This window comes from Cupressus sempervirens, chromosome 5 (assembly GCF_028749045.1).
Source record: "Cupressus sempervirens isolate cs-2001-9-10 chromosome 5, ASM2874904v1, whole genome shotgun sequence".
In the NCBI taxonomy this organism is placed as follows: Eukaryota; Viridiplantae; Streptophyta; class Pinopsida; order Cupressales; family Cupressaceae; genus Cupressus; species Cupressus sempervirens.
The window spans coordinates 888012468-888025517 of record NC_143122.1 but is presented as its reverse complement, the minus strand read 5'-3'; the positions used below and the strand labels follow the sequence as shown (position 1 = coordinate 888025517).

Below are 13050 nucleotides of genomic sequence, written 5' to 3'. Positions count from 1 at the left end.
CCATGACATATGGTTAAAGGAAGAATGATGGGTTGGCTCCATGTTACAAAATACAATATTCGGATACTGTGTTTCAGTGACAACTTTTGGGACACCGTAAGACACCTAAGCATTTATTCAAAGATGAAGTGGCATTTTTATAATTGAACTTATAAAAATGTGATTACTATAAAGATTAAAAATAAATAAGATATATTATTTAGAAAAGTCATATTATGGAAGGATGCATTATTTCTGCTTCCAAAGATGCAAATATATTATTTGGAAAGTAGAAGTAAGTCATAAGAAAGAGAAGAAAGCATGTAAGAGCTAGCAGTGTATGAAAATATAGGAGGAGAAATTGGAAGAGTAGAGTGTCTGCAGATAAGAAGAAAGCAGATCTGAAACAAGTGACCAGAGGTTAAAGAATATATATTCTAATTTATTAAATCTGATATATAATATATATGAGAATAAATTAGAGAAGAGTGAATAGGGAAAATTGGTGAAAGGAATATAACAGAACATATGTTCAGATTTATTAAATCTGAGATATATACATATACGCTATAAGTGTGTTAGTATTATAAAAGAAAAATAAGAAGGATCGCTACTCTATTAAAGACAATATAAAAGGAATGTTTTTGCAGAGGTGAATGTAAAGCAGACATGAATGTCAGTTTAAAGAAAAGGAGTGATTTAATTATCAATCATCAGTTGAGGAAGCAACAGTGACAAGGTGGAAAAGAACTTTTTGTGCAGTGGGTTGGTGATGACGAAGATAGCAGTGGAAATAGGAGCTTCCAGTGGGTCGGAGCCTGCGAAGTGTGGGAGTTGGAGCTTCCAGTGAGTCAGTGCTTATAAACATTGGGGTCAAAGCATCAAATAGGTCAGAGCCTACAAATATTGTAAAAGATCAAAGTTCTATAAAAGCAATTAATTTTTCATGGTTTTCTCCCGCATTGGGTTTGCATGTAAAAAAATGTGTTATTGTGTTCATGTGCATAATTGTTGATTTCAGCATTTGAGGTTCCCACAGGTGTCAGATTCTCATATTCTAATACTGGTGTTGATTACAAAGAGAGTGGTGATAAAAGAGCAGCTGATCTGATGTCCCTTATTTTTAGGTGCGGCATTAGTTCTCTGTGTTTTTCCATGCGGCATTAGTTTTCTGTGTTTTTCCAGTCAGTGAGAAATTTACAGGGATTTGATGTTTTTTGTGTTGATTGTCTTGTTATCCAATTGCAGCCGAGGATTCCTTTGCTTTCCTGGTAAAGTGGTTTGAATAGTTCCCTCAATACAAACACAGGGACTTCTACATAGAAGGGGAAAGTTATGCAGCTACACCTACCCATAAATTTATTTGACCTGCTGGAGATTGTTTTGTTGACATTTTCACAAGTTTACGTTACCGATATGAATTTCCTGTGTAAATTGGAAAATAGTTTTCAATAGCTAAATGGAAGCTTCTGGAAAGTTTCAATTACAAATTTCATATTTTTATTAAGGATATATTATTTTTCTGCTTGGCACAACCAATGAAAATTGGAAAAAAATTTGTTTTAAAATTATTGAAAATAAATATTAATACTCAGCTATTATGTTTAGATGGATTAAAATTTAATCTTTTGTTTTATTGGTTGTTTGACTTAGTCAAATGATCAAATTAGCACTATACAATACAGCAGGAACTAAGATGGCAAAAATCTTGGCCACTCAATTACAAGTAAACATAATTTCTCAGGCTAATAACAAAAAAAGGTAAATAATTAATATAAAGGAAAAAAAAATGTATTTAATGAAAGAAAATTAGAGACTTTAGAGAATCCATTTTTAGCGTCAATTTTATCATTAAATGTCACTTCTAACAAACAACATGTCAGCAGTAAATACAAATGCAAGGATAGTTTTTTACAGATATGTACCTCCACAGTAATCTGTCAAAGAAATTATAATCTGAAAGCCAGGAACAAACATCAGCTGAAAATCTTGAAGCTGATCGAAGTATATAGTACTTCTTTTGCCTGCCACTATCTTGGTTTGATGACAGCTTATGGAAAACAAAGTTTATCAAGATACTTAGATCATTGCAACTCAGATTACTCATACAACCAGCCAAATTGTACTGGGTGCTCTGTCAAAGCAACTTCTTTTATGATTTTTGTGAAAATATTCTCCTCTTGAATTCAGTTATCTCTAGGGTGCAGAAAAATTGCACTAGGTGCTGTCTTTTAAAAAACTCATTGACATTTGCAACTCACAATCCTTACAGCTTACTGATACATTTAATTATAAACCATGCAAACTAAGTGTAACCCAGCTACCACTATATCTGTATTAGGCGCTATAATTAAGTTTTTTGCTTACTATGTTTGACCAAATCATGTGATTGCATTCATGAGCACTATTCTCTCTTAAGTCACTAGACAATTGTGCATGGTAAATGACAACATTAGCATGATCATCTATTGTATATGATACCTCAACTCCCTCCAAAATCAAGTGATACAGAACATCTGCACTGCTTGTTGAGCTTCCTTTTCCATTTCCTGCCATGAATGCGAATGTGGCAGACTCATCAACCTCATCCCTGCAGATGTTGTGTGACATGAATGACTGATTTTCAGAGAGACCATTTGAATCCACATCCAAGTAACCAGAAATTGCTCTGTGTGGCCGTGTCCGTTGGCTTAAAGATCGTATGTCTCGAGATAGTATTTCCTCTATCAAAACTTGAAATTCATGTGGAGAAGAGTATAGGGAATGATTTCCCTGTAGATAGGATTCAGCTTGTTTAATGGTTTGGTTAAATATAGCAAGAGAATGGACTTTCTTCATTGATCTATGTATATTTCCAAATATTTAAGATTTTAAGACAGATTTATTTATAATCTATCTAAAAAATATTATGTCACATGTGAGTGGTCTTTACCTTCGTCTTCCAGAGACTTTCCAGACTTGTTGAGAAGTTAGGGGAAAAGTTAACAGATGCCACAGCTAAAGGATCCTCCACACTATCTGACTGCAGCCAAGACGCAAATAAGTAAATACTAAATTTGAAGTAATGTGTCAACTCTAATTCAAAGAAGTGTGACATGTTCAGGAAAAGAAATAAGAAATGCCAAGAGGCTGATCTATCAACCATGAGAAAATGCAAGTTGAGGCCATTGTTCCATGCTATTTAATTTTATGGCATATACAGGATGAATCTAATATGTTAAAATCAGAGTTGTCAGATACTTCTTCCAACTGGATAATCATCTGAGTATTGTATGCTCAATGCAGATAAAATATCTGGATCTGGCACGAACAGCATTTCTAGACATACCCAGTGCTACCTGGTGCTGTTTCCACTTTATGGAAAACATTCAAATTTTGCAGATATACAAATAGTACGCACATGTGCATGCGCACGCACACACACAGACATCATCATCAAAGACACAAACATGCTATTAGAAATAAATATTGTGGAGTACAATGCTGAAGCTATATATATATAAATACATATATAAGTTCTACACCTTTAGAGATATAAATCACTGATTCAAAACTCTCCAAATGCGCACAAAACATGCAAGAATTAATTAATGTCCCATGTAGGAACTCTAAGATATAACTACCAACTTACAATAATGTCCGTGTGATTAAATTTGCAATAATTTCCTTTTTATATATCTAGTAATCAATCTTTGACTTGAATTAAATTATAAGAATATGCATTGAATATGATATGCCAAGGTCAATCAGTTCTTTATAATATTGTTGCCCCGGGTACTGATGACCATTGAGTTGGGTTTCAATCTAATAATTGCCTGGTCCGAAATTGGTGGCCCCTTGATGGTTCTATCTACTATTACTTCAGTATTGTCAAAAAAAAAAATTGTTGTGCTATGAGATTGATTAGGAAATGATATGAATTTGTAATGAAATTTCCACTTAGTAAAGATCCTTCTTGTTGTGAGAATAAGATATACTATCTATAGACTCCTACAGTTGTTAAAGGTTATGGTATTAACCAGCGTTACCAGCCTTGGACTCGGTTCAGACTTGGTCTCGGCAGCCGGAAGCAAATTTAATAAACCATGAAATTCAAAAAAAATAAGGATTTTATGTTTTTTTCATGCATTATTTAGCCAATTAACATTCAATACACAATAATTGAAATAAATTGAAGCTACTTTGCACACATATACAACTTTTCATAGATCATGTAAGTATAAATGCGAATTTTTGAAAGAAATTACTTAAACTGAATAACATAATACAAATCTGAAATATAGCGTAACTTTCAAATGTCTACAATATCCATGGAACCAAAAGTTTAAAACATTTATCAAAAGAAAGGCTCATAGTAGCCTATGTCTTCCTACAAGTACACCTAAGATAGGTCATGGAAGACTCTAGAACCATCCTCTCTCCCTGTGTCTAAGGTTGAACCTCAGTGGCATGCTCATCATGATCATCCTCATAATCCTCACCATCAAAGTCGAATCCATCTCTTTCGGCCTCGGGGTCCTGCACTAGGTCTCCTCGTGCTCTAGCCTCCTCCACTGCCTCTACCTCTCAATCCACCTAATCAACGCACTCTAAGTCTTCGTCACTGAAGACAAGATCATCAACCTCTGTGTTCCACCTTGCTTGTATATCAACCTTCTCTAATACAATGGGAAATGTGTCGGTGCCCAAAATTTGTTCGTGGCAGAAGCAAAGGTAGTAGTGAACAAAAACAAGAAGTTTAAACTTTTTTGCTACCAACCTATTGCACCTCTTCAAGTGTATATGCTCGAAAATACCAATTGCGTTCACATCCTTAAGCACTAGATGGTTGGCTTAAGATACTCCAATTGCGTTACCTCTTCAAATTTGCTCTAGAAATGGAAATGTAACCCAAGTTTGAAGAAAACTCCTCCAAATGCTTCTTTGAACTCCTCTCAATGCTTATATGCAAGCTACAAAGTGGCACAAACAATCAGCAACTGATAGATGAGACCCAACCAATTTGCTAATCTATCACCCAAAACCCCACTACTCTTCCCTCAACTCTTATTTCTCTATTCTTTCTATTTGCAAGTGATAGAATGACCTTTTTAGGTCTTGCACATGCTTAACATAACAAAAAAAAAACATTAAAATTTTGCCAAACGCTACCCACTAGCCAAGTCAACCTAACAAGACTAGGTGAGTCAACCAAGACTTAGCTAGGACTCGGCCAACACAGAGTCCTAAGGAAATTTGCCTCGTTTTGATGGGCTCGCCTTAGGACTCGCCAAGTCCTGTAACACTAGTATTAATGTATAGTTAGTTTAATCATGAACTAAGATGAATATGACTGAGTTCTGACCTATAGTGCACCTTTATAGTATAATGGTTGTGGAATTTTTTATCATGTCTGAATGATGATCCATTAAATAGACATAAGGTGGCTGAATAGTTTTCCAATGATAAGTATGACTAATTAGGAGTAGTTGATTTGTAGTGATATCTATACGAAATAAAAGGAATCTGCTCTGTGAAAGAGAATTAGAACTTCAATATTTTTTTTTTTAATTTGTCTTAGTGGTTGGTGTCATATGGGCCTTTTCCTATAGTTTATACAAGATGGATTAATCTAAAATGTCGGCAGAACATTTTTGGTAGTGGGTCTTTTAGCCTGGCTAGCTATACCTACCCAAGGTATTAATCTTAGTGGTTGGTGTTGTATGGCGTTCTCCTGTAGTTTATACAAGGATTAATCCAAAATGTTGGCATAACCTTTCTAGTATTAGGTCTTTTAGCCTGCTAGCTATAAATTGATACCATGCTTGTTTTGGATAAAATAGTGGATGGAGAAGCCAAGTTTAGCTTTTCTGTGACCAATACTCTTAGTGTGTGGTTTGTGGATTCAAATTTCCACTTGTGGCTTGATAACAAGAGTGCAAGAACAATTCATTGAGGCATCTTTTTGAAAGTATTCACAAGCCTTGTTTATGCTTTGATGGAGCCAGTACTTTGTTCGTAGCCTCTGTTTTAGCATAGGAATAAAGGATTTTGGACAAATTTCTAGAATGATGTCAATAAACATTAAATCAACTTGGTGCAGTCCTATAAAATGAACTCCATGAGATGGCATATCTTGGATGCATGCTTTCAAACAAATTGCATGCATTACTGGTGCTTTTACATTTTGCACGACTCACAGTAAAAAACAACATTATCAAAAAGAAAAAATTTGAATATCATGCCCCATATGAGCATCCACTGTAAGGAATACAAGAAAATAACACTAAAACTGGAATCATTTTCTCATTCTTAGACTATTCACGTATTCATAGAACAACAGGTGTAGGCTACATGGTGTTTACCATACAAGGTAAAAGGATACTTATCACATGTAGTATAATAAGATATAACACAGAACAAATACTTTATTCATATACGCAATATGCACTCCAATGCTTATAATATGATTTTGATGATTACAATGATGATCCAAAGTCTCTTCTGGACGGTGTACATATACTTTCCCGAAGGGGTGACTTAACAGTCATGCGTCCTTTCGGATACACTTCTATCTGTTGGCTACAATATAGAATTTACTAACAACATCAACCCCCCCAAAAAGTAAAGACGTCTCCGAACGACAAAATAAAGACAACAAAACTCAAATTTCACTAAGAATTTCAATTATATCCATTCTAGCTACTAAGGAGAGGGATGTGTCCCTGGTGCAGTGGTCATTTGTGCCTTCAGTTCGTTTAGCTCTGCTCGTAGCTTGTACACTTGCTCCTTCCGAACTTTCAATTCTGCTGCCACCTCCATCTGAAGCTCCAAAGCTAACTGCATCATCCCAGCAATCTCTCGCAGCTCTCTCTCCTTCACATTTGCCACCCGCTCCTCCTCTGCTAACTATTCCTTCTCTACTGCCACCTTCTGCAGATGGCCCTGTCTGACTAACAAGGCTGCCCTCTCGAATTCCTTGTAGCTGACTCCTCCCAAGCCCTTTCTACTGCTACTTGATCTACCTAGCTCCTCTGAAGGGTGTAATATGCATCCCTGTGTATCTCAACTATCTCCTAAGTCAAAACTTCTACTCGGCTCTCCATACCTAGATCTCTCATAGTGGCCCAGTCCTAGCACATCTCTGCAGTCTCCACACTCAATCATCCTCGTTCCTCAAGACAAACTGTAAAGGCAGTCGAGCATCCTAATTTCATGAAGGATACCACTCTCTCTTGCTCCTTTACTACTAAATCCAAAGCGTGTATTTTTGCAGAGGCCACTACTTGTAGAGCCTAAGTTGTTATTGCCGCTATATCAGTGAAGAATGCCTCTCTCATTACTATTCTTGGCGCTACTGGAGGTTGTTGTTGCACACCCATAGCCCTCTCTACTACTTCTGCCATCGGCTCAATAATGCTATGTGATAGTCGATCATTCAGTGCCAACTGACGCTCCTCCACCTGTGCCTATAAATGGTCTTCCTCCCGAACTACTCGCATATGTGTATGCAGGTATGTCACTCAAGGTGTTGGGGTATGGTGGAACCTCATACTTAGGTACATGCTCAACTTTTGGGTTCTGCTCTCTCTATCTGGCTCAAGCAATGCTAACAATGACTTATCCACCATAACCGCTGCATCTGAACCCACTACATCCAAATGAACACCCAATGCCCTCAAACCCTCGCTTGTCAGTATCTCCATTACTCCTTCCTCAATGTCCATCTCTGCATTAGGTACAAGTAACTCAGCCCCAGCCTCTAGTAAAACCTCGCGAGCAGGCTCCGTCATTACCTTCAGGACAGTTGTCTCCATTGGTGGCAGATGTGCCTCTACTAATGCCTTGGGAATAGCTTGTGTCTTCACGATAGGCTAAATCGCAACTGAAGCTGGCATCATCACTATTGGTTGCCTAAATTAACCAAACCCCGGGATACCATGTACACCTACAAGACCCAAGTGTGCAGACCCTAAAAGTTGAGGCTGTGGGAATCTCAATGATGTAGTTGTAATTACTTCTACCTCCTCATCCTCTTCCTCCTCCCCATCGGTCCCACTTTCCTCAAAAGAAGTCTCCTCGCGACCATTATCAGTATTTCCACTGTCCGATCTCGGTGGTTTCTGTCCAACCGTGGTCTTGCTGCCAAGTGTATCAAGATGTCTCCACTACATGATCGAGAGGTTCACCTAGAGCAAGTAGTCCTGGTTTGGCCTACAATGCATAGTTGGAGATTATTCACGTTGTTGCCTCCAAGAATAGGTTGATGGCATAATGCGGAATGTAGAATGCCTTTTGTTGTAATGTCATAACTTCCTACATCCGTTCTGCCAACAGTACAGCCCAGTCGTACACTCTTCCATGCAGAATCTCGTTCATCATTGCTACTTGCGGAAACAAAATGTCTTAAGGCGTGAATAGAACTTGTGAGGCGGCTCTTCACAACATCCATAAGACAACACCAATGACCTTCTTGCACGTTGGATTTCTTCAATCCTCTACCCCTTGACATGTCCGTGAGAGCTTCTTGCTCCCCCTGCACCAGAGCCCCACATACCAACTATATCAATTGTGTCTTTACTTCCTTACTTAACTTTTTTGGTTTTGCTATCTATTTTCCTTCCCCCTTATGCATGACCAGGTATCTCGAATACCTGTGCGAAGACCACCAATTTGAATAATATCACCAAGTTGCAACCATGGTAAGCAAATGTACTAGTTCGAGAGAAATTATCCTATGTTTCTATCATGAGGCGTAAAAACCCTTCATAATCTCTGATACAGAACACAGGCATTTGTATCACCCATTCGACCTATGCCTTCTGAATGCTGGCCTTCACTGGATGGTTATCAAGTGCCTCTTGCCACCACTTCCTGTATTCTGCTCCATTCAATTCTTCTAATGCAACATTCTACACTGTGGAATTATCTATCGTAGCCGACTATGTTGGTTGCTTCAATTTCTTCTTGCTTGGACCTATACTTGTTCCTCCTGCTACACAGACTTTGGATGGCAAAGTCTTCACATTCCTATTCATGGCTACAGTTGTCACTGAATCCTCGTCCAATTTCTTTTTCCAAGCTCTCTTGTGGGCTGAATGCACAACTGTTACCTTTTTGTCGTTTTTCTTTGAAGAAGACCAAAAAAATGTTAGGTCAGTTACCTTCGTACACACTTATTTTGAAGTTTCCTTTCACTTCTAATGGTGCTCGTACATATCCGTCTGATTCTCAATCCAGTGCTTCATGTACGGCTTCTTTCCCAAGATCTATCTGTCATACAGTTGCAATATTTTCTCCTTCTAAGATTGTATAGTTGGATGGCTTCTACTCCTCTATTTCATTTGTGAAATCAAAGTATTTAGACCAATACAATGTCTGTACGTTGTACGGTAACTTCCATCTGCAATTGTATGGTGTACGGTTCCACCATGAAATACATGTATACTATAGTGACCGTACGGTTTGCCTCTCTTTTCTGACACTTCGTTCACAATATTTCCTCTTGTACCTTTCGTACTTTATATTTGTTGGTCTTCCATTGATCCGTATGGTATGCACATTCTCCTGTGCGAACTCCAATTTTGATTAAATGTTGTACGGTGTTTTAGTGTACCAATGATAAAATCTCTACTCTACCTGGTCATAGGTGGATCACATGTGATCTCCTACTGGCCCCATACAAGGCTGCATAGTCCAATATATCCCCCTTTTTTACTCCTTAATATGTGCATCTATATGAACCATATGCTTTTGTTTCCCTTGCCCATACAACGATACGATCTGCTTCTTTTCTATCTTGGTGGAATTTTGTATGGTGTTGGTTTGTTGCTCTGCTTCCTTATACCGCACGGTTGTCTTTCTTCTTTCCCTGTTGTCGTACAGTGGTCATTCTAAGTGTTCCTCAATGCTTTTCTCCTTTGTACAGTTGTATGGCCATACAGCTCCCCAACTTGCACGTCCGTACGGTGCTTATCTGCTGTGTCGCTTGCACTTATTATAATTCCTCTTGTTTGTCTATAGTCGTACAATGAAAATTTGCTCAACTTCAAACCTTATTTAATGGTACATGTGATTTATTGAATTTGTAAGGTACTGTTATCCCCTGCACACAAGTCTTTCGACCGTATGGCGCATTATATGGCCTTCAGTTTACTCTTTTATCACTGCTTTACTAAAATATTACAATTTCACATTTTTTATTATTATTTACATTTACATATATACATTAATAATTACTATTTTTATAGTCTCTCAATTGTTTGTCCACGGAGGCACGTTATTACTTTCGTGATAGATTTTCAACTTCGACCCATTCACCACATCCGGTACTTTCTATCGAGCGTCCATAATTTGATTGCTCCATTATCGCTGACTTTGCAGATTTTGTACAATCCTACCAACTTCACTTTGAACTTTCCTGGTATAATCTCGCTCTGCCCATTATACTTCAAAACTAATTGGCCTGGTTGAAATTTATTTAATTTCAAATGCTTGTCATGCCATACTTTTAGCTTGTTTTGTGTAACTTTTGTGGCCCATTGCGCCTACAGTTGTTGCTCATCCTGTCTATTTAAATTGTACAATCTCTCTCTCAGGCTTTCCATATCTCCTGGTTTGTTCTCGATCGCGATCCCTAAACGCGGTACCATGAATTCTATTGGTACCATGGCCTCCTACCCATACATCAACTGAAACAAAGTGTCCCATAGTTACTTTATATGAAGTGCGGTATGTCCATAATGTTGATGGTAGTTTTTCTTCCCAATCTTCTCTCTCGACTGCACAAGATTTATAAATCACCCCGACCAAGATTTTGTTTGTACCTTATGCTTGTTTGTTGGCTTTCGAGTAGTATAGGCTCGACATTGAATGATAAATGTTGAACTCGATAGTGAGCAATTGGATGACATGATTGACAAAGTGTCCTCCTCCAAGACGCATCACCGTAGACTCTGATCAAGTCCCATTTTGTACAATATCCCGTCGATCAATTGAAATGTTCGGCTCTTTAGCACCAGTTTCCTTCTCTCGTTTGGCAACATCTCCCCAGAAAATTGGCCTGTCGAAAGGTATTCTCCAATATGAGTATGCCAGGATAGTAGTATGGTAATCTAAAATAGTTGTGCATCAAGAAAATCATCATTGACCCCCTCCGATGGCTCTCCTGATTTTATCCTCGACAAGTGATCTGCACTTACATAACTCTTTCTTAGTCATACCACAATCTTGAATGTAAACTCCTGCAATAATAATAACCATTGACTTATCCTTCCCTAGATGATCAACTTATTTACGAAATATAACAATGCCTGATGATCTACATAGAATACAAATGGCGTCGCCAATAAATAATGTCTAAATTTTTGTACTACGTACACCATTCCCAATGCCTCTCGCTCATCATACTATACTTTTTCTCTACTTTAGATAATAGTCTACTTGCAAAATATACCGGATGGTCCAATCCATGGTCACCTGTCTATGCTAGTGTTGCTCCAATCACGTATTTTGATGTATCAACATGAACATGAAAGTCCTTATCCTAGTTCAGATAAGCCAAGATCGATGTTGTGGCCAACCTCGTTTTCAGTCCATCGAAAGCTTCATTTTGCTCTACTTCCCATTTATAACGTTTGCCTTTGCAGGTTAGCTTGTCCAGCGGGTACAATATTTTCACAAGTTCTTGATAAACCTCCAGTAGTATCCAATGCGCCCGAGGAACGATTTTACTTCTAATACATCCATCGATGGTGGCATATCCAAAATTCTACAAAATTTTTCAGGATTCATCTTCAACCCTTCTTTGCAAACTATGTTCCCTAATAGCTTCCCCAATGGTACCATGAACCTGCACTTCTTCAAATTCAGTGCCAGTCTCGCCCTTCTGCATCTCTCCATGCATTCTCTGAGTGTTGTTATATGTTTATCCTCTATGCTAAAAATTGACCAATCATCCAAAAATGCTTTAAAATTTTCAACAAACATTTTATCAAATATGTGTAGGATAATTCTCTGGAAAGTTGTCGAAGCATTGCATAGTCTGAACAGCATCCTGCTGTAGGCGTAGACTCCATCTTCCACTATGAATGTTGTTTTCAACCTGTCTTCTTCGACGATGGATATCTGGATGTATCCAGAGAACCCATCCATGAATGAATAAATCTCATGCCCTGCAATTTCTTCCAGAATGCTATCAGTGAATGGTATTGGAAATGGATTTTTGATCATTACCGCATTTAGGCATTGAAAGTCTATACATATTCTTATCTGTGTGGTGTCCTTTTTTAGAGATATCACAATCGGTGATACCCACTCACTCATCTGCACTCTAAAAATAATTCCTGCTTTCAGCATCCGATCGATCTCATTAGTGACCCGAGTGGCATGATTTTTGTTCATCTGGTATGGCCACTTCCGTACAGGTACTACAACTTCTATCAATAGTATCCGGTGGACACATAATTCTGGTGGCACTTCTTTCAAATCTTTATATGTCCATGCAAAGACATCTTGTACAACATAAATATTTTGAACGTTGTTGCCTTCAAGATTGGATTCCAATCATCTCCCAAAAGAATATTTTTTTGGATTGGCTTCATCTCCTAAGTACATTGTTTTTACAATAGGCTCTTCATACTTTATAGGTTTGTCATCACTAAACGTATGCGCCAGCATTTCATTTACATGTGCTTCTCCCTCCTTCACTTCACTATACTCCTTCGGAAACTCATTCCCTTCTTCTCCCTCTTTGACTCCCAACATGTTACAATTCGGAAAGAACTCATAAACCTCCATTTGGCAATGGAGTAGGTCGTTCACCGAGTCTAGGTCATCAACATTCAACACTACTAATCTCAATACTCCATCCAGTTCCATCCTCTTCTTTCCTTCATCGTCACCTTCGCCTTCACCTTCAGAATCTGATGACACTGCCTCCTCACCTACCATTTGTATGTGTAGGTCAATTATAAATCTTCGGCCTCCGCGTTCCATGGATAGGGTATTTTGTTTCCAATCATGTTTCACTTTTGCTTGCACTAACCAACCCCGTCCAAGGATAGCGTCATACCCTTTTCTTTTTAGCAGAAT

General features: G+C 38.0%; 1 protein-coding gene across 1 annotated transcript in view; it reads right to left on the bottom strand.

Annotated features, from left to right (window-relative positions):
- Positions 1–1796: 1796 nt before the first annotated feature.
- Positions 1797–13050, bottom strand: part of LOC149558774 (tRNA-thr(GGU) m(6)t(6)A37 methyltransferase) — a 191012-nt gene continuing 179758 nt past the window's right edge. The window contains exons 8-9 of the mRNA XM_089832844.1: positions 2912–3001; positions 1797–2751 (exon numbers count right to left, since the gene is read on the bottom strand). Of these exons, the coding sequence (XP_089688970.1) occupies positions 2317–2751; positions 2912–3001 (525 nt within the window). The 3' untranslated portion in view covers positions 1797–2316. The remainder of the gene's footprint in view (positions 2752–2911; positions 3002–13050) is intronic.